The 22472-nt window shown below is 45.6% G+C and overlaps 1 protein-coding gene across 2 annotated transcripts in view; it reads right to left on the bottom strand.

Moving 5' to 3' along the window:
- The window catches only part of myh10 (myosin, heavy chain 10, non-muscle), a 58528-nt gene that overhangs the window by 14001 nt on the left and 22055 nt on the right, over window positions 1-22472 (bottom strand). The window contains exons 5-21 of one of the 2 annotated variants that reach the window (XM_048247155.1): window positions 18336-18435; window positions 17734-17763; window positions 16752-16769; window positions 11902-11994; window positions 11249-11312; window positions 10674-10772; window positions 10291-10434; window positions 9964-10059; window positions 8330-8448; window positions 7376-7528; window positions 5860-6033; window positions 5444-5617; window positions 4244-4358; window positions 930-1123; window positions 707-828; window positions 539-608; window positions 200-360 (exon numbers count right to left, since the gene is read on the bottom strand). In XM_048247155.1, the coding sequence (XP_048103112.1) occupies window positions 200-360; window positions 539-608; window positions 707-828; window positions 930-1123; window positions 4244-4358; window positions 5444-5617; window positions 5860-6033; window positions 7376-7528; window positions 8330-8448; window positions 9964-10059; window positions 10291-10434; window positions 10674-10772; window positions 11249-11312; window positions 11902-11994; window positions 16752-16769; window positions 17734-17763; window positions 18336-18435 (1926 nt within the window). The remainder of the gene's footprint in view (window positions 1-199; window positions 361-538; window positions 609-706; window positions 829-929; window positions 1124-4243; window positions 4359-5443; window positions 5618-5859; window positions 6034-7375; window positions 7529-8329; window positions 8449-9963; window positions 10060-10290; window positions 10435-10673; window positions 10773-11248; window positions 11313-11901; window positions 11995-16751; window positions 16770-17733; window positions 17764-18335; window positions 18436-22472) is intronic. The other variant, XM_048247157.1, reaches the window with a different exon arrangement.

The raw sequence follows: 22472 nt of genomic DNA, 5'->3' as shown, positions 1-22472 counted from the left end.
ATTATGGACTTGCAGATGGCAAAGTTAATTGCTATTGTAAAATGCTACTGTTAAGGTCTAGAGATAAATTATATAGGGCACATGGACCCTTAGACCCAAACCTAAATGAAGCACAAATGAATCATGTGGTTTCCTGAAATGAGCTGTTTCTTTATGTTATCAATGTTATCACAGCTAGTGTGAAAGGGCCATAACTCACTTGCGGGCAATATATCCTCTGCACACAGCCTGGAAGTAGATGATGATGTCGGTGATCTTCAAATCCCTCTCCTCCTCCAGATGGGCCAGAACTCCGGTTCTGAAGAAGATCTTGCTCTGACCGATCCGGTACAGGTTGGGGTCCAGCTCCAAGGCTCGGATCTATGGATTAGTGAAATAAAGTCAGGAAGGAGTCCAAGAGAATTAGACAGAGCTTTCTCAAATATCAGTCTCCATGTACCTCAACATACAATGCTGTAGTGTGTATTATATGCCAAGTTGTAATACTGTCTGTACCGAATGTACTTTTCTGTTCAGGAAGAACGAAAAGATGCTTTACCATTCTCTCACAAGCCTGTTTTCCATCCATGAAGCCCTTGGGAATTGCATTGGGTGTCAGGATCTCATACCTGTATACATGTGAGAGAAAAAAAGTCACGCTTTCTGAATAGTTTCAGCGACTCCATATTATTATTCTCTAGAAGCTCAAGGTATTATGTGCGTGTACCTCTGTCTGAACTCCTGGAAGACGATGCGATTGGGGAAACCCTGTCTGCAAATGCGGATGCCCTCCAAGACACCGTTGCACCTCAACTGATCCAAGACCAGGTGAGGGTCAAGTTTTCCCGCCTAACAGCAAGTGGGATTTTAGAAGATGAAAGAAGCTGGATAAGTGATATCAAATTCATAAACATCTATCATTAGAAAGAATGTGTGTTTTGTGCATTTACTCTCTTCTCGTGGTTGGGAATGATACATCGGACAAAGTTGGGGTTTGTGTTCCTGAGTGTGGCCATCAGTTTGGTGAGGGACTCCTTATAGAGCTGGCCCACAGTGCGGAACATTCCCTTCTTGGTCTTATACGTAGCGCCAAACGCCGTCTCGTTCATGCCAGCCACCTGGTCAAGACCCACAATACGGTCCACTACACCGGTAAACCAAGAGAAGAAAGGAGGATGGAGAGACAGAAGCCGTTAGAAATGATGGCACCAGGTCATTCATGCTGAGATTGCCTTTCAGTGCAGATCTAGGGCAAGTTGTGCCTTATGGGCCCTCATAGTAAGAAGTTAAAACGCTATATAAGGAAAAAATCTATTCCTATTACATGACTAATTCTGCCCTTAACAAATGATCTGGGATCTGCTGTTATCAAATCTTTCCCCTGCTTTATAATGAGCAAACCAGTCGTGGTGATCCGATAACAGTTGTTAAGGGCATTCACAGATGAAATGGCAGACAAACCAAGAAGGGGCTTGAGGATGGAACACGACCTGGGTATGGACTAGATTTTTTAAAATCTAGCGTAAAGCTAGGTAAGCTTATGGAGTATATGAACTGGAAACTCCAGTCATCAAGCTTGCCAAAGCATATTAAAGCAATGATTTTTCGAGTGATACTTCAATCCACCATTAGAAATAGACTTGGGAGGTGCCCCATTTTGATTTACAGACGAAATACAAATCTGCAGCTAATTTAAGGGGTTCTTCAAGGGCCAATAAAACTAATTAAATTATCAACCACAGACTATGGACACTACCATTGATTTGCACTGTTCTGATTCTTCTACTGTATTAAGGAAAACAATTACACACTCTTTGTTTATTTTTCCTTTCAGCAAATCTTGCCATAAGAATCTGATTCAATCTGTGATTGTGACAACTGTTCATTATCACGTTATTACTGCTGCTCCAATTCAATTCAGCCTTAAAACCTAGAGGCCATATTGGACTGTAGAAGATTTTCCTGAGAACCATGTACATAGATAGAATTGTACTGTAACACTGTACAAAAGAATCCCAGGAAATAATATAATCAAGAGCGCAAAGCAGTTTTCTGTAGTTTTGGTCACAGCTGGCTTACTGTGTTTATACTTATTTTAACGTGATTTGACAGATGGGATAGTGAGCGCGTCACTGGATGGATTTAACAGACAGGCATTGGCTGAATGCTACAAGATGTCAAGTATTCAGTCAAACTGTGAGTTAATCAGTGTGTGTTGGACTTTACTAGCAAGGGCAAGGATGTGAAATTTAAGAGGGACTAACATGGAAAGTGAATTTCATTAAGCAATTTTTGGATAAAAGTTATATCCCTTTTAGCCCTTTATAGAAGAAAGGGTGTTCTAGAGAGAACATAAAAAAATACATATATATATATTTTTTTTTTCACATATTAAATTGTGTCTCCGTGCGTCACTGGACAAAATTAGGATTGAGAATTAACTCCAGACTGCAAAGACTTGAGACTGCATTCATAACGTAGATTGCAACGATGACCTGGATTCTAGACGGGCAAGTCCCAGTGAACTAAAAAGATAACTGTTCTAAATTTAGGGAGCAGGAATTCGGAACAGTCGTCTTATACGTTCTTCTCCAATGAATAGGTCAAGTTCGCTAGAAACTGCTTGCCTGTCACGGTTTGGAGTTGGCAGTCTGGCTTTGTACATCTTTTGATGAAAAAAAAAACAAACAAAAAAAAACTAGCAAACTAGTAGGTAATTGGCGAACAAAATATAAAAATACACGAGGACCCTACTATCAGTACATTATTGCCATAGATCATTCCATCAAGTTAAACCTCTCCAGGATTGGCCATCTGGTGTGCCTTGTGTTTTTCTCTGATGAATAAAAGCAGATAAAAGAGTTGGTTTAACGGTTTACTGGCTGACCTCCCTTGGCCCCGTGGAGACGCTTTTGGTGTACTGGTGCTGATGGAAGGGTCTGGGGGTCATTTGGATTCCGATGGAACAAGCCGCTTATTGTTCCGCTCCGAGCGCGACACACTATGGAATTCCTTCTCCCCTCACTCTAAGTGGTCTCTCCTCTGCTGCCGGCACAGAATGCCGTCTGACATTTTGGTGTAAGCAGGCAGCCGTGCACGTCCATGTGTGCACAGACAGAACAGGCCCACATCAGGAGGCCACCTCAAAGTGAGGGTGGTCAGGGCGGTAGCAGTCAGATGTCTTCAGACATCAACAGATGCAAGTTCATGTCGGAGTTATGAACTGCTGATGTTTTGATGTTTGGTTTGTTTCGGTTACTGCAACATGTATTTATCTACACAAAACCCAAACCACACTGATTTGTTATGTTTCAGGAGCAGCTTTGATGACTGAGTGGATTTGCTCTCTCAGAGAAAACAACAAAAATGTTTCTTTCCCCCCACCCAGAGGAGAATTGCTGAAGGGTGCAGGCCTCAGCTCTCTACGTTAGACAGAGAGGGACAGGGGACATGCAGGCCTAGAAGCAGAGAGGGGTCGTCTGAGGGGACACAATGCGCTGGTAAGCAGACACCTACAGCACAGTCCACATTCACCTGGAGCCTCATGAAGGCTAGAGACGTCATAGAATGACGCTCTTTGTATATTCTGAATCTCTATGGTTGAGGGGGGCAGGAAAAAAAATAAAATAAAAAAAGAAACATATCAATATAGATAAGACATACACAGACAGTACATAGCAGCATAGCACAGTCAACTATGTGTTACCTAGTCGACATTGCAGCAATACTTTATACCAATATTATTACTTTATTAACTGACCCTTTCGATCCCCAGCAGAAAATACATTTGGGTTTCATAAAGTGCTAGCTTTCTCCTCCTGTAACTTGTGGCAGCTCTCAATACAAAAGTAATGTCTTGGCCATCTCCTTCTTTAATACACCATTTCCACATTCAGGCCACTTTTCTAAAGAGCTACTTCCTCAATTTTTACAAACTGAACAAAATGGCCGTCTTCCAGCCAGTCAACTGTTTAGAACAGAGCTGGGGTTCACAGAAGCAGGAAGGAGACTTTTATTGTTTCTAATAATTCTAATCTCTGAGGGGGAAAGACTCCGTCAATTCAGCCATTGACATGAGCAGACATTGACCTAGTGATGCATCTGCCATGGCAGACGGAGCAGAGCAGACAGACAGACAGGGCACGTGGGCAGACAACAGCCTCTTTCTTCCTAACGGAGGGAGGCGGCAGCCACTTAATGCTCCTCATGTCTGGGCGAGTGCGGGTGGGGCTTGGGCTATGGAGCTTCATTAGGGCCATCTTACCGTCTTTCCACAGCTCGGCCACAAATTTGTCGGTGGACTGGTGCAGCAGTGTGGCCACGTTGTCGTTCAGCGGGTCCATGTTCTTCATCAGCCACTCGTCCGCCTTGTAGTCCACCTGGGAGACGGGGGATGGACACAGCTCATGTGAAGCACATCCAGAATGGTTACAGGGGACTCATACTGTAATCATAACATACGGGAAATAATTTGATAAATAAAAACAGTTGCCATCTGCCCAAAGAAAAAGACCGGTTGGTGATGTGATTGTGACTCATAAAAAGGAGAGCGATTTGGACTTAACTATACGCTTCAAAAACAATCTTGTTATTCACAGTACATTTCCTGTATCATCTATTGAAACAGGAGGAGGTCCACAGAACAGCAAAACTAGGTGGGGACAATGAACTTGTGTCCAAATGTGATGAAAACAATTGTGAAAACAATTCTAGAAAAACAGAAAAACAACATGACATGGTTTAATACAAAGCTGTAATATTTTGCTGGTCACATTACATTTCCTCTCCACTTTATCATGTATCCAAACATCTCTCAGTGGGAGGTCCACACACAGGGCGTGGGCCGAGAGCGTGTCCAAACTCGAAAATAAACCGGCCGACATGGTCCACTCTGTCCTCACCCATACAAGACCTCCCAATGGCTGGAATTCAAAAAACCTCTCTTTAATGTAATATCTCGTTACTATAGCGAGTGGCTGATCAGGACCAGATGTGAGCCCTGGTGACCGTGATCAACAGCTAGATTTTTGCTGTTGCATAAGAGGACTCTCAGATGGCCCAAAACAGGACAACATTCCAAATGTTTTTCTAATCGAAGATCTGACATGGCATTCATCAGCGAACTAAAGCTGGAGAGAGCTAAACTGGAGTGGAACTTATGTGGAACTCGATACACTATGCAATCTATCTTCAGATCTGTTTCCTCTATACCACCTGTTGAGTTGCTCTCAGGAAAGAAATACACTATAGAATGGTTTTCATGGCTGTGCAGGCATACCAAACCATTTGCATCACACGCGGCCTGAGAGCCGCTCTTTCAGGAGATGCTGAGGGGGACATGGCAGGAAAACCTGCTGGAAACTTCTCCAAGATGGATACTGTTCCAGGTATCTCTCCAACATCTCCCTAAACATGACAGATGAGTCTGAGTGCTGTGACGAGAGAGCGTCTTGTGAGAGCGTACCTTGCCTGCGTAGTGGATGATGCAGAAGTCGGCCTTGTCCTTCAGCTGTTTGGGCTTCTGGAACTTAGTGTGCGTTCCCTGCTCCTGGATCAGCTTGTCCACAAATGTTTTGTCCGTGGCTTTGGGGAACCAGCACTCCTCGTCCAGCAGGGCCAGGATACCTGGAGGGTTGGCCTGCAGAACAGCAGAGAGTGTATCAATATAAAGTGACGGGACTGTATTAGATCAACTTTGACAGTGGTAAAGAGAACCACTGTAAAGAGAAGATTAAGTTAATGAATTCATGCTTCATAATGATTAATTCATCCTTTTGTAGAACACTTCAAACATGATGTGCAGTTTTGAGGTTCAATTCTAAGAGATTTGCGGTTAATGACTTACATGTTTCAAACTTGTACAAAAACATTGTCACTTACAGGCCTCTCGATGAGGTCAATGCAAGGCTGCAGGTCCAGGCCGAAGTCGATGAAGTTCCACTCGATGCCCTCCCTCTGGTACTCTTCCTGCTCCAGGACGAACATGGTGTGGTTGAACAGCTGCTGCAGCTTCTCGTTGGTGTAGTTAATGCAGAGCTGCTCGAAGGAGTTGAGCTGTAAAAGAGGGAGACCAAAGTGAAAAGACAGACAGACAGGGTGAGACTTGGATGGACACACGGTAAAGAACCAAAGGATTGAGTGCTCAGTAAGGATCTGCAGCAGTTACTCAGCATAATTGTGTCAGCATAATGTCATTTTCCTCACTGGTACATCAGAAAATAGAAAGAGGAAAAACGCCACGGCACTAAAACAAAAAACCTTTATTAAAACATGAGTGTGCTAAGGCAATGTGTTCACATACTGTAGGCAGGTTTTAAATAGGATCATTTATAAACAGTCCCACAGAGTGTGTTTCCTCTTTTTAGATGACTCCACTGAGCACCTTGTCTTTTAGTACCATCTTTGACCTGGCAACAGCACTCCCTGATTTGTCTTAAATAATTTTGAAAGACTTCATTATCATCTCCAGAATATCTTGCATCAGAGCTGAACTGCAGATCTGCTCCAACTGAACCTATTGACACTATTCCCAGACTGCCTGGTATGCTGGCACACATACCCAGAGCACATTCATCAAATTTAAACAAATATTTGCAGTAATCTCATAGCAATTTCCCGAAGGCTCCTTATCAAAGATAGAAAGTGGATGAAACAGAATACTGTAAAAGCACTACACTATGAGCAGATGTTTACAACTGTACTTCCTCAACATTTTCAAGTCAAAGGCAATTTCCCTTCCCCTATGACTGATGCTGATTATGTCTAATTTGTTTACATTACTTGATTCCTGCCACTTTAATTTGCTTTTTTGTTCTTTTGGCTCCGATAACGTAAACAAGAGCAGCAGGCCGAGGAGTGAACCCTGCAAACGACCGGGGGGTCTGGGTGAAACATCTGTCCTACTGTGGGTCTGCACACAAAGACATGGAAACATCTGTCCTACTGTGGGTCTGCACACAAAGACATGGAGACAGTTTCCTTCACTGAAACACTTTCTCATGAGTTGCCCTATGAGAGCAAAGTGACTGGAGTCTGGAGCAAGTGGTGAGTGCATAATAATGAGGTACATCTGAGGACATCAAAACGAAGCAAACTCACAAAGACGGGAGATTCTTGTCTCATAAAGCAGATCTGATCTCAGTTCAGTATTAGCACACGAACCTGACAGCTTTGGTCTGTCTCATTAGAGAACTCAAACGAGACCACAATCCTGAAATTGCATGCCATCTTTCGGTGCCAACCATCTCGGGCTCAAAAATCAGACCAAGCAGAACCCTGAATCAATTCATCTAAACATCGGAGATCCAAAATCAATACTGCACTCACGAGAGCCTCGAAGGCACTTAGTGCCGGAAAGGGAATGACAAATGACATGCTATTGTCTGGAATGTCAAACCTGGAATATCTCAAAGCCGGCGATGTCCAGGATGCCGATAAAGGAGGCGCCCTGGCGCTTGGTCCTGTCCAGGGCTTTGTTGATGCGGTGCACGAGCCAGCGGAACAGCCTCTCGTATGTGGCTTTGGCAAGGGCCTCCACTGCAAAATCCGCCTGTGTAACACACACACACACACACACACACACACACAATTCACAGTAATTCATTAACAGATTTGACAGAAAGCAGGTGAGGCCTGAGCATTATGATCCGAGTGGATAAAGGACAAAAAAACAAAGCAGACAGACTCTCATCCTGACTCATGATAAACACCAAAGCCACCAAGTCAAATGAGATCGGGTCACCTCTGGAGTAAAAAAATAAGGCGGCCAATACTGACAGGAGGAAAACACGAGAAGTGTGACGGCTCAGCTATGTGTGAAGGAGAGAGGGGGAGAGACGTGACAGATGGGCCCTGGAGCGCTGGTTCAGTTGCGCTTCATTATGCCCCAGTCATTTGTGAACTCTGATTAGGGTCACTGGGATGGCTACAACTCGAGGGGGAGCTCATGTCTTTAAATACACATAGAGGGGTTTCACATCTCATACAGATGAACTGGAACGAGGAGTTGAGTGAAACAAGACAGAAAGAATGAAACGTAAATATACTGAAAAAATGTGTTCTACTTTCACTCTGCTGGTTTTAAGTTTTGACTGCAGAAATGAGGGTGAAAAGACTCCTGCTGAGATGAGACCAAATGTGCCATCCCATAATGGACATGAAGGACATAGAGGACCAGGGATGAGTGACGGAGAGAGAGATGGATGTTGTGAGGTGTGACCACGTGAACTCAGTTGACAGACTGACAGACACTAAGGTAGTACAGTGTAGGCCTGAGGCCTGAGGGCAGGTGATGCTGTTGCATCAGCAGGGTTGCTGGTGAGCACTAGAGTGTAATGAGGGGAGGTCATACCTGTTCTTTTGTCTGAGCCTTCTGGACGTAATCCCTGCCCACCTTAATCCTGGGGGACAGGATGGCACGGGTGAACTCCATCACATTCAGCCCGAGCAGGTGACAGAGCTTTTGAGCAGCTGGTGGGGAAGAGGGAAAGGTTTTAGTACCGACACAGATTACAGTAGCGTCTCATTCATCTTCACTTGAGTTTCCTTAGCAAAGGCAATTACAACTTTATGCTGTCAATATTAACTTCAGCCTAGATATCTTAAAAAGACAAAATACATTAACGGGGGGAAGCCTATTTTTTAAATGTTGATTACTTTGGACTTGTGGAGAGGAAACCTTTCAAATACCTCTCTTACTTTTCCAACACCACTTGAATGTCCGCCCTGGTGCAGGCAGACCCTATCGGAAGTACGAAAAGTTTCCAGAGCGAGGCCCACTTGAGACAGGGACCACCAGACCTACTCCTGGCACCCTGCCAACACTCCTCAACCTCCGCAGCCTCAGCCTCAGCCTCTCTCCCCCACTGACAATATCGCCCAGACCCCAGCCTTAACGGCGGCGCGAGCCCGAGTAATTCCTCCTGTCGGCTGAGTAAGCCGTGCGGAATGCGAGGGGAAGGCGGCTAAGCGCTTGCTGTTTATGGCACCCAGAGGGGCAGTGCGGCTGATTTAAGGGCGATTTCTCCATCTTCCCCCGAGACGGAGCCAGCGAGACGTCCAGCCTGTCATCACAGGCACCGAGGAGAGCGCCGACTCACCGAACATTTGGAGCCGAGTGAGCCGGCGAGCGAGTGGTGGCGACGGTCCAGGTCAGGCCCAGGACCTGCTGGCAGACACCGGTCTCCTCACTGGAGCTGCACTGTGTCTCCAGGATCAGACAGAGGGGACATGTCGGTATTCAGCGTCAGGGACACTCTGGTACCTCAGCTCTGATCAAATTCACTGTCGGTCACTATTAATAGAGCGATACTCTCCAGCGGTGCACTCTGAGTACAGCCCAGTCTGGGTCATTTGAGCTCCAGCTGTCAATTCAGATGCATCAGAGTCTCCCTCACACTGCAGCAATACGAGGTGAAGGGGACACGTCATTCAGCTCGCTCTCTCGTTTCATCCTTCATTGTTTCATTTAATTTATTCTGAAACTCAAAACTGGATGGCAATGACAAATCTAAGGCAATGCCAAGAACCTTCAGGAAATCTTTTCGGGGCTAATTTTTTCTGACCAAACCAACTGCTGACCACTTGACTGGACTGGGCAGCCTTTTGAAGGCTCTCGATGTCTTTTCAAGTGCTTCCACCCAGTCTGTTTTCACTACTGGGATTGGCCCAGCGCTGGACGGCGCCAGAGGAAGGTGCTGTGGAGGCCAGGAGTGGCCGCGTCCTGCAGACGGCGGGACTCTCCATCATTCCGATTGGATGGGGCCTTCCTGAGCGTCACCCCGGTGGTATGCAGCTCAACACGCCGTCCGCAACCCTGAGACGTTTATGAGCGTAGACAACGTGAAATGAACTCCATAACTCAAGGAGAAACCAGATGTCTCTTGAGTCTCATGGAATTTGAGAATGTTCCGAAACGGATACGGGCCCAACTTTAGTGTCGGAGGTTGAGTGGTAAGCAAGCGCAGGCGGCGTACGGCAGTGTACCTGTGTTCTCAGGCATGGACGCCTGGTCTGTGTTTCTCTCCTTCTTGAAGGTGATGTTGCCAAACTGCAGCACGGAGGACACCACCTTTAGCATGGCTGCAAATACAGGAGAAGAGAGCAATAAAATCAGTGATTGATTAATATATATTATTATTAAATAGTACAAACTGTTTTACTCATTAAGTACGTTTTTGGACTGTTTACTGTTCTGAAAAGCGCATTTGCTCATGGATGTGTGTGAAAGAAAAAACAAATAATATTTGTTCATATCTGTTCATATGTTATATTTCTGCATGGCTGTGTGTGTGTGTGTGTGTGTGTCCTTACCCACGATCTCCTCGTGAGTAAAACTCATGATGCGCATGGCCTCCATGGTCTCCTGGAAGTTGTCCTTGTCCTGCTGGCCGGGGATAGTAACGTTGCCGTTGCAGAGGAATCGGTAGCTGTTGAAGCCGTCCAGGAGCAGATCAGCTGGCAAGAGAACAGACACATTCATCAGACACGTCTATAGATCGCCACCTGGCAACAAAGAAACAGACCAACAAACCACAGCAAGCTACGGTCCAGTAACTCAATACTTTCAACCGTAACTGTCCAGTAATGAGATCTACGGCCATATTCCTGTCAGTGGACATGAGGCAGGCGGTGGGGAATGGGAGGAGGGGCCAGGCTGGCGGCCGGCCGCACGCCACCGCAGGACTGGGACTCACATTTGAGGTGCTCCCCAGCGCCGGACAGCAGCTGGTAGAAGATGTGGAAGGTGCGCTCGTCTTTGGCTTGGCGGATGGCTCTGGATTTTTCCAGAAGGTCTGATTGGCACGGTCAAGGAACTCTTCAAAGAAGGAGAGAAAGCTACGGACCTCTGGGGGCTGAAAGGGATACGTTTGCGGGCAGCAGTGATGGAAAAGAAGTGTTACTGTATATCAACACATCTTTGGTTTTATTGCTGAGCAGGAGTTTTGCTTGTGGCTTATCACTTTCCTCGACTGTCTGGACTCACTCGCTGTGCCTCACACTGATCAAACACATGAATCACATTATGGGCTGGAATATGAATGTATAATGTAATGCACTGGCCCAGAACTACCATGGAGAAGCATATTATACGTCCATCTCAACCTGAAATAACACCACCAATGTCTGTCTGAGAGAAGGCAAATTAAAACCATTGACCAGTCAAAGCAATTAACTAATAAACGAGAGGTAAACATTAGGCAATATGTTGTACATCTGTCGTCATCATTCTCTACTTAAACATCAGAGCATACTATAATTAAAAGGATACAAGTCTCAATATTGGCCCCAACGATGTATCCAGTGACATCAAAGTTGATCCGGATGAACTTTCCCTAAGGGAGAGACGAAATGTTGGTTACATTAATTGCTGTATGAGTCATGACTGCCTTCCTTTCCTTGTGTTTGGCTTCTTACATCATTCCTATCTACCTCCAACACCAACATGCATGGCCTTCTGTCTCCCTCTGAAGTGGAGCACCACTGTTTTTCATCACTCTGGGCAATTAGCCTTAGCCTGGTTCATCACCACGCACAGCAGAGAGCTGCAGAGCAGAGCTGCTCTTGACTAAACTCAAGCCAGACCCAGAATGGCCATTAATGATTAGCAGACGCTCGCATTCATGTGGAAAGCCCCTGCAATGATTATCTGCAGGAAGACCAGGATAATCAAATTCCTCAGACTCCAATTTGACGTGTGATCCTCAAAGTGCCCTGACAGCTCTGAAATCTGCCAGCAAAAGGCTGCACGACTAGAGGCCATTTAGGAGGTAGAGACAAGAGCTATAGGTCTACTGTGCATGAGCTGAACTATCTGAACGAGGACGCTATGCTACATAAAGGTGTTGGTGCTGTAAAAAAAACAAAAAAAACAAAACATACAAAATGGCACTGTTTGAAACTGCACAATATTGTATGACTCACGAAGCGTGACGAGTTGTCATTCTTGACTGTCTTGGCGTTGCCGAAGGACTCCAGGATGGGGTTGGCCTGTAAGAGCTGCCGTTCCAGCTCGCCCTGCGGACAGAGAGAGGGACTTTAACGCAAGGCCCTGCTGCTGCACCCACCCCTCAACATCTGCACCCAACTTCATACATCATCACTTCATCAACATTCAATATCATACGTCAACACCCCCCTCCATTAGCCTACACCCTGAGTCATGCTCAGCCCATACAGCTGCCACGGGGAGCTCGTGACCTATCAAGGTAACCCACTCCTCCCGAGGAAAGCTACGAGGACACACAGGGAGACAGCTATCGGTACGGAAGGAGCGAGAGAAAGACTAAAGAGGAAATATGAGAGGAGAGCAAAAGACATTGCTGCAAAATCTGGAGCACAAGCGAGACTAGACAATTTGTGACCACATGTTACTTAATGGGTCCTATCTAATTCAATGGTACATCTCCTATATGACTGAAGCTTATGATCTTTGCATGTTCATACCAGTGGGTGGAACTGAGCAAGAAGTGAATGGGCAGGAGAGCAATGGAGAAACATGAGAGAAGCGAGAAAAGACTGAAGTGCTTATGAAACACTTATCCTTGAAGGAACATTCTTCCAATGTCCTTGTCTTTAAGCCTAGTGGTCTTCAGATCCTAACACAAGACAGACTCTGACTCTTCCATTGGCTTAAAACGTACTGAATTACACAGCCACTGCGTAACTCACAATGCAGACAGATTTCCATCAGGGGTGTGCAGTGCGCGGATTGTGGAATAACTGGTTCGAAATTTACTACACGAATATCAATATCCCTATTCGGTGATTCATTGCTGGGGATGCCGTGCCAGAAAGACCAGAAACTATCCACATTATGCTCTTGATAATGCACCCACAAAATAGCAGTGTTGGTAACGCAAATAACCAAATAATAACAGAATAACACTGCCGGTTTATTTTAAATGATTCATATGCACATCCCTATAGTACATCTCTGTACATTCCTATGTGTCTGATGCAGTTTAGTCATAGGATGGTCATAGGAGTTCTTGCTTTCTTAGGTGCCCACTACTCTGAGAGCCGTTCTCGTGGCAGGGTCACATTTAAAACCTGAGTAACGTGTTAGGTGCCCACTACTCTGAGAGCTGCTCTCGTGGCAGGGTCACGTTTAAAACCTGAGTAACGTGTTAGGTGCCCACTACTCTGAGAGCCACTCTCGTGGCAGGGTCACGTTTAAAACCTGAGTAACGTGGTGATGTCAGAGCAGAAATGGAAGTGTTCTCTATGGCCTGTTCACACAATATCACTGCACACCTCTGGAGAGCCGCGCTTGTGTGAGACTTCTGTTGCTCTAGAAACCACTACAGACATTTCCGCTGCGTGGCATATGGTTCACTTCAACAAATCATATTCAGGCCAGCACACAGGGCCATCTGGAGCTGAGGCCTCACCTCAAAGAGGGAGCCGTCTTTTACGAATAAACAAGGTCTCCATGGCAAATAGCTCAAGAAACCATGTGTTCACAGTAGGATTTAATTATTATAGGTCTGTGACACGTAAAGAAATATAGCATATGGTAAGCCCAAATGATAACTTGGAAAATTACTTGAAATTGACCAATGCTGGGGGGTGTGGTGGGGGGGTGACCCATATTCTTATCAGCTATCAACTGCTAGCAATCTGGTTCATTACTCAGATTGTCTTTTAGCCCATAAGATAATGCGTGGCTTACAAAATGCCTTCGCCTGGATTCCACCAGCCAGAGACATGTCAAATCCACAGCAGGAAGCCTCATATTGGCCAGGTCAAACCAGAAAGTGTCAATCCTAAAGACTCCCCCCCGAGGGGATACGGACCTGCCTTTTCACTCACACCTCAGACAGGGACTAGGGCTCCGGGCCGCCCGAGAGGAAATCTGGACAGGTGGCGTAACGTCACCGCTCTGCCGTCCAGCCACAGCAGTGGAGGCCCAGGAGGCCGTCACACACGAGGGAGAGGAAGCCTGTGAGGCAGATTTTCCCTTTGGCTTTGGGGTGCTGCTGATGTATTAATGACTTTCCCATTACGTCGGGTAAAAACACAAATCTTCCATAGGTTTACGGATGGGCTCTGGGAGATTTGCGGTTTCGGTTTTGATAATCCCCCCAATTGCGAGCCCTTGAGGCACATAATTATAAACTTCTCCTTGTATGCCTGAATGGCACTGGCTCGTCTTGTAGAGTCTGACTGAAGAGGAAATTAAACAAGACAGCTAGAAAATCAACTCCGAAATTGAATAAAAAGTTGCCCCACCAAAGCCAGAGTATTCAAGGGCTTCATTTAGCTCGACATTTACACTCAAGAGTGCTTATTCAGGCCTAGGAAATAAACTTCAGGGCCAATCACATCAATTGCTTGACAGTTCCACAGAGACTTAATTAAGCACTGAAAATGGATACACAATGTTGTTATGGGTAAAATAGCTTTGTATGTAGTAAACACAATTTCTATTGAAATTTTGTCTGTCACTCACAAAGCTCCAAATCTTAGATTTGTTTTTCTCTGTGTCCATACTACTACAGGCACAAACACTGTGTCCATACAACTGCAGACACAAACACTGTGTCCATGCAACTGCAGACACAAACACTGTGTCCATGCAACTGCAGACACAAACACTGTGTTCATACAACTGCAGACACAAACACTGTAATTCTCTGTGTCCATACAACTGCAGACACAACCACTGTGTCCATACAACTGCAGACACAAACACTGTAATTCTCTGTGTCCATACAACTGCAGACACAAACACTGTAATTCTCTGTGTCCATACTACTGCAGACACAAACACTGTGTCCATACAACTGCAGACACTAACACTGTAATTCTTTAGGCTGCTAGCAATGAACTCAGCGCCCAATCAAACTGCAGAACCTCGGGGTGGGGGGTGGTGAGTATAAATCGGGTAAAAATGGAGGACGACGACAAACAGCAGCGGGGGTCCAATTGACAGGCATTAGGGGCCTGACCCAGATGCCTCTCTGGTCTGCGCTGCCATGGTGATGCCCAGGCATCTCCTCCAAATCAGCAGGCTAATTCACAGCTAATTCTGCAAGAAAAGGGGCCGAGTTGTTTAAAACCATGCACAAGGGAAAGCAGTTACCTCCTCTCCTTCAAGTTGTCCGTAAATCACAAACAACAGACGATCCAAATTGGACTTTGAGCTTGTATAGTACAACAGTAACCACAGCACAGAGCAACAGCACTGTTTCCCTTTAGAATCACTATCTACAAATTCACATCGACCTTTCTGTCAATATATTTACCAAAACAACAGAAAAGTGATGGTGGCTGTCCCACAGTTAACTGAGCAGAGCTCAGCTCACAGAAACAGTAAATCTGTAGACCCTCTACGGCTCACATGTGTGTCCCAGACAGCACGCTGCAACTGGAACTCTCAACTCCAGATGTGGGGTACCGGCCGCACAGCAGTGGGTTGAGACCAGTGGACTAGGCAGCTTGGCTGTTCTGGCTTATGTGGTCTAGCAGAACAGGACTGACTTACTGCAGACTGCACCGGAGATCTTTACACACACATAAAATCATCTCTCATCACTTTATGGCGAGCTCAGACCGTGATGACAGTATAGCAAGGGGCCTCACCAGAAAGCAAACGTCATAAAACTTACTGTGCTGTATTTCACTGGAGAAACTGACCAAAGGTTGAACATTTAATTTCAAATGAGGTGAATTACTCATGCCTCAAAGTCTGGAAAGTTCTGCTTAGAAGAAATTCAGAAGGCTTGTACACTCCCAGTAAATCCAGCCATTATTCCCAACCTGAACCATTTCAATATCTCATCTGTGATCACTTGCAGTTCAAGCCAGTCTCTGTCTCCTCTCTATTTGATCGTGTCCACCCACAGGTCACCTGGGGCCTCCTAACGGGCCCTCAGGGCCAGGGCTTTGTCTTCTACGTTTAAGTAACCAGAGCAGTTGGTCAGTATTGCGGTTAACAAAAGGCATTTCATAGATAAATGTGACGCAGCCAGAAATACCGCAACATCTGGACGAGACACATTATGCTCATGACCAGGGGACATCATATCCGAGTGAGCATATGGGAATGGGAATGTGAAATGGAATGGCCTCCCCTGAACTGGAGCTGCATGTGGGGGCTTTGGCTCCATCGGTTCCTCTTGGCTCTCTCTGTTCTCTTCTCAGTCCGGCTGCGGTTACTCGGACAGACTCTTAATAAAGCGGGCTTGTCTGGCAGGCCGCGGCCTCTAGCGGGACCGAGCTGATCTCCTGTGACATCACCCCTGGCCAAGCTGGACGCGAGGAGAGGAGGGGTGGACAAAGAGTCTCCATCTGGACATCAGGCCACTGAGAGCTGAAGAACTGCAGGCTATCGCCACGGAATGTGGCTCTACAGAAGAGTTCAAGTTCAAGCAGCGGGGAGCTTTCACGGCAGTGCTACAGTTGAAAGCAGAACACGCTGCACGCTTCGCTGCTATACGCACACGAACAACACAGGCAACACTGGACTATGGGGATGGGGACAGATGTTCTGGGAACGGACACAAAACACTCAGCACTTAAATATTAAAACAGTTCTACTCATGCAACAGTGTCTATTTAAATTAAGCAGCACAATAAATCAAGTGTAAGACTGAGGGGTGAGTTAGATCAAATGCCAGAAAGAGATGGAAGAAAGCAGTTCCCATGGATCCCCATCAACATCAGAAGGACATACACAAGACTTTCACACTTTGGGCCCCTGATGCTTTGGCTTCAGTATTGTACTGTGAGGTGTGTGAGTAAAGGAACAGGCTCTACATGCTACTCACATAAAACAGGGATCCACTCTGTAGTCAGTGGGCAGTTTCAAATGTTATCATGGAAACAAACAAGTGTTAATGATCATGGAAACACAAATACATGAACACAAGGTAAGAGGGGCAACAGTTAAGTGAGAGCACTGAGAGACAAAAGTGCCTCCTGCTAAATGGGACCAGCAGGTTGCTAACTGGGAGCAAGTGTGTCCTCAGGTTTTTCCCATGACTACCTAAGCCACCTCTACTTTCAAATCTTCTTAAACATTACCTACTCAGACTACTAAAATCCTACAACATAATTACAACACTATTATACTTATACAAACATCCTATTCAGTTCACATCCATATTTCAAAACAAACACATTAAAAAAAAACTGACATCTAGAATCATTATTAAGCTGATTAAAAAGTTGTGGTAAGAGGCACTGCAGGGATTTGAAATCATCAAATAGTACATGCTTGGGAGAGAGAAAATATTCTTATATTTACAGGCATTTCAATCAAGAATTACTGGAATCATGAGTTGGAAGCCAATATATGCAATTCAATGATACAGAATACATCTTAGTATTTGCAAAGTATTTTACAAAATGCATGCAAAAGTTAAATCTGATTTTCTACCAACCATTGTGACCCCAAACATTTCTGAAAATAGGTCAATCCCCCAATATTTGTTTGTCTTTGTTTGCTTGCACAGATGGCTAAACTGCTTGATTCTTAAATTGAGCTCTATAGGGGAAGACCCAGGACCAGATTAGCTTCCCCGTGTAAGAAATCTGCAAAGCATTTTTCTCTAAATGTATTATTGTTAATGCATTTCAACAGAAGGGATAAAAAGCCCGCTGAATGCATCTACGCACGTCTACTCTAAGAGCAGAAGGGCTTTCAGCGCAAACAAACACGTCAAATTGACCCTTTTTCCGAACTACAACGTTAGTAATGCATGCAAATATACTCAGATTAACAGCATGGAAAGGACATGAAACACTTGCCTGTAGCTTCACTGCTTTTGGCGACTCTGGCTGTTCATTGCAAATAAACAAATGTCAGTGTTAGAGGCGACTGCCAGAGCACAGTGAGTGGGTAAGCCAGAGGTCCCACTCAGAAACACAGTGCAGAACAACAGCATTGTTTATTACTGCAGGGAACCGGCAGCTTATGTGCACTGTCTCCCAGCCTGTCTCCAAAAGTCAAAGCACTTCTCCTCACATGATGTGGGTCCGTTAATGCTAAGGCCCATGCTTTGCAGCTGTTTGACAGCCAATGATAATGGCTGTACAGGTCTGGGACAGAAGTGACTTCACGCCAGGCTACATTCACCCTCCCTCCCCCCCCCCAGGGAAGCGCCTGGTTCCGTGGCCCACTGCACTGTATGCACCTTTAATGACTGTTTAGCAACTTCTTTACTGAATTGGGATTTAAGCTGTTTTTCAGGCGATTTCCTGCCATGGACCTCCTTCAGCCAGGCCACTCCACTCCACTCCACCACACAGTGGAGTAGCCCTGCGGTCATCGTCAACGACAGCAGCCAGTGGACACAGTAGTGGTGAGTGACAAGGTGGACACACAGACGAGGGAGGACAAAGATACTCACTGGAATGTGGTCTTTTCTTCCTTTGTGAGAGGAAGCAACGTAGGCCAGGTACTGGATGACCTTTTTGGTGTTTTCTGTCTTGCCTGCACCTGATTCACCTCTGTGTTAAAGACACAAAACGTCATAGAAACAGACAGACATTGGAGCATACTGACAGCATCCGCATTTTACAGGAGCCTGATTGTGTCCTGCCCAAACCCTCATCCTCGAAATAAAAAAGGCAGAAAGAGCTAAAATGACATTGCGAGTGGTGCGCTGTGGACGTGGGCCTTGATGAATCCAAGTGTGTTGGGTCTGAGTCAGCAGCTGTGGTTTCCGAGGGGAGCGTCCAGGGTGAGGGGGAGTGGATCGCTGGGTCCGGGGGTGATGACAGCTCGCGCGGAGGAGCGCTACGCTGCCAGGCACAATCTCTGTGACTGACACTCGGAGTCAATGCGCTAGACATTCCAATGGTAACCCGATGCACTGTGGCTAGCGCGCCACATTTGGAGCTGTGGTCATCGGCGTTCCTCCGCTGATGTGAGAACAGTGTGGATTCTGCCCTGTCCAGAACCAAGTTCACTCAACTCAATCTCTCTCCTCTTTTTACAACTGCCATTATCTGAGGCAAGAGAATGCTATGGGAGTTAGTATAAATAAGATCCTCTTCTGAGAAAATACTGAACAAAAGAATGAGTCATCCTGGCAGGGGTGCACCAATTCCTAAGCAAACAATCTGCTGATAAACCCCAAGAAACGGCTGTATCCACTGACTATTACTATTGACAAGACATTTCCTGGGGCTTAACTGGATATGTTTTGTATCTGCTATTAATGCAGCAGTCCTCTCAGAAAAATGAGAATCTGAAAAATGTTATGTGCACATAAAAATGACAGGCAATACTGCCAACCAGTATGGGTGACTGTCCAGTTTTTTCTTCAGCAATTTGCCAGTGGTTATCAGTCAGCCAGCAAGTTATGGCCGTTAAATGGGGGAGGGGTGCTATGAGTGTCTGCCTTGATCTTGCCGACTATGAGAGTCATAGGCCTGGCGTAGTCCTGCATAGTCCACAGAATTGTGTCATCAACGCGGCATGCAGGGGGTGTCGTGTGCCTCAACAATTGTGATCGCGCGCAAACGTGCATTGAGGAACACACACACACCATCTCCTATAGGGAGCAGTGGTGACCAGCTGAGGAACACAACATCTCCTATAGGGAGCAGTGGTGACCAGCTGAGGAACACAACATCTCCTATTAACGTTTTTCATGTGACGTATTCTAGGTTCTATAGCTTTGTTTACATCCACCTGGTAGGCAAGGGACAAGTTGAACCCATTGAACATCGTTGTCTGCAGCTGCCTCTCAGTAGGCTACATCTCTGTATTTCAGCATTGTCAACATTTCAGGCATCAATAAAGGTGATGATGAAACGTTATCCCATTGTTCAATATTTGATAGCCTGTCACAGGAACGTTATTTCGCTAAAATCGCCCTGATTTGGTGCATTGATCTGTATCGATAACGTTATGGGAGAACCTGCATGTAGCCTATGGTAGCCTAACTTTTTTTCTCTGTTCAAAACTCGGTTTACACAAAGACGATAGACTTTCTTAGAAGCTGTGAAATTTGGCCAGAAAGGAACATGTCTTCCCTCTGAAAGTTGACACAAAATCAAACAATATTTAATCATTTAACTTGAACTGAACAGCGCCAGCTTTTGGTAGGCATGTAGACTCAGCAGACGTTAAAACGGTAGCCTACAGCGTCAGTCAGCATCATGTAACATTAATGTCGTTAAAGTCATGAATCCTGTAACATATTATAACATATAACAGCGATGACTCATTCAAGACGGCATCTGCATGGATATATAACCACCCAGAAAAACTCAGAATGTAAGTGATAAAGTTCATTAATTGTGTGAAACTTTTTTACTAGTTCATTGCAGTATCGGCTATATTAGGCTGTTATGCTAGCTCAGCCTTTAAATATGCTGTTATTTTAGTAATGTGGACTTGATTAAACGGGTAAAGATAATTCATAAACTTATGAATTCATGAACTTATGCTTATTTCTTACATGACTGAAGCAGTAGCCTATAGGTTCAAGCGGTGTTTGAGGTTGCTGTGTTAAGTTCAGCTCAAAAATCAGTTTATTTTGACATACGGGAGTTAGCCTAACTGAGCTGTAGGCTATCACATAAGCCTATTCTGTTTTGATTTATTTTGTGATAATCAAATGTAAAAATAATCTTGCCATGTTTAAAATGCTGCACTTTTTCCCTTCATAGCCTATCTCTGGCAATTCATTTTTGGATGACTGTAGATAGTTGTATTTTAGCCCCCACGTCTTAGAGACAGTAGGCTACACCCATTAGCCATCTTGAGAGTAAAATACTTCACAGCTGCTAACGATCATCCTCCACAACCACGAGATAGGTAGGCTAAACGGTCGTTCGTTGCCTTTTTGCTTCTTATTGTAAAACCAACTGTCCTACACAAGTGGTCGGCATCCCGGTCAATATTTGATATTCAAATTTCAATTTTGAAGCTTTTTGTAGCCATGTGTAGCCTATGCAACCCGACTGTTGTAGGCTTGCCTACCATTCTTGCCTACCACTCTAGTTGTAAACAAACGGTCACATGACATTATGACGTAGGTGCAAAACCTTAATAGGGAGCAGTGGTGACCAGCTGAGGAGCACACCATCTCCTATAGGGAGCAGTGGTGACCAGCTGAGGAGCACACCATCTCCTATAGGGAGCAGTGGTGACCAGCTGAGGAGCACAACATCTCCTATAGGGAGCAGGTGACCAGCTGAGGAATACAACATCTCCTATAGGGAGCAGTGGTGACCAGCTGAGGAGCACAACATCTCCTATAGGGAGCAGTGGTGACCAGCTGAGGAATACAACATCTCCTATAGGGAGCAGTGGTGACCAGCTGAGGAGCACAACATCTCCTATAGGGAGCAGGTGACCAGCTGAGGAACACAACATCTCCTATAGGGAGCAGTGGTGACCAGCTGAGGAGCGGAGGAGCACAACATCTCCTATAGGGAGCAGGTGACCAGCTGAGGAGCACACCATCTCCTATAGGGAGCAGTGGTGACCAGCTGAGGAGCACAACATCTCCTATAGGGAGCAGTGGTGACCAGCTGAGGAGCTGAGGCCGTGAGTTCACTCAGAGGCTTCAGCTCCCCACAGGACATCCTTCTCTCACGTCCAGCACGTTTGGATTCAGGTGACCTTCTGCTGCTCCCTCTCACAGCCTTCCCCTGACACACACACACACACACACACACACACACACACACACACACACACACACACACACACACACACACAAGGACACCATGTCCTCAATACACAGTGCTCCATCCAACAAAATAACTTTGTTGGCCTCGTTTGGTCTCTTCCTGCAAACCAGTTTCAGTAAAAAAAAAAGATCTCTCTCTGAACACTCATTTTAGTTCATTCGAACTAAAGACTGAGGCCATCAGTGTCTTGGCATCCCCCTCTTCTAGTGTTAATAGAAAATTACTAAAGATTTGTGTTTGTCTCTTTATACCGTATACTTCAATTAACCTTCCCCATCTACTCAGAAAACTTGTGCCTTTATTCCACAAACTGCACCCAGCCTCGAATGATTCCTGAAACCATCAGTTCACAGACTGAGGCAGGAGACCAAAAGGAGGTGGCAAAAAATTCCAGCAATTTTCCATCATCCAAACGTCTCACTACAGCCACTTCATCCAGTCTTGGCAGCGCTTGCCTCTGGCGTGCTTTCTTCTGCGTTCCTCATCAGCGAGCTGTAAATCAGAAACCGGGTTACACTCGAAGAAGCGTGCAGCAACCCGCTCCGTATTTCTCCTGGCTGGCGTGCCAGGAGTTCTGATTTAGTAAAGCAACAAGCAGAATTCTGCTGCTCCACCATGGGTCTTACGCAACGCAGACTGGCCCCCGCACCAAAGCACTGTCCAAAAGCCAAGAGACAGAGTGGTGAGCTCCAACACCAATCAGGCCCTGCTGACAAGGGTGCAGTGTAGGGTGCTCAAGCAGACTGTGAGCGCCACATCAGAGACAAAGGCCACAGGCTGCAGCAATTTCAACTAAACTCTGTGAGGTGGTACTGAAATTTTCATTACAGACTGAA

This window comes from Alosa alosa, chromosome 7, assembly GCF_017589495.1.
Source record: "Alosa alosa isolate M-15738 ecotype Scorff River chromosome 7, AALO_Geno_1.1, whole genome shotgun sequence".
Taxonomy (NCBI): domain Eukaryota; kingdom Metazoa; phylum Chordata; class Actinopteri; order Clupeiformes; family Clupeidae; genus Alosa; species Alosa alosa.
Note: the sequence above shows the minus strand (reverse complement) of the source record. Positions and strands in the feature narration are given on the sequence as shown.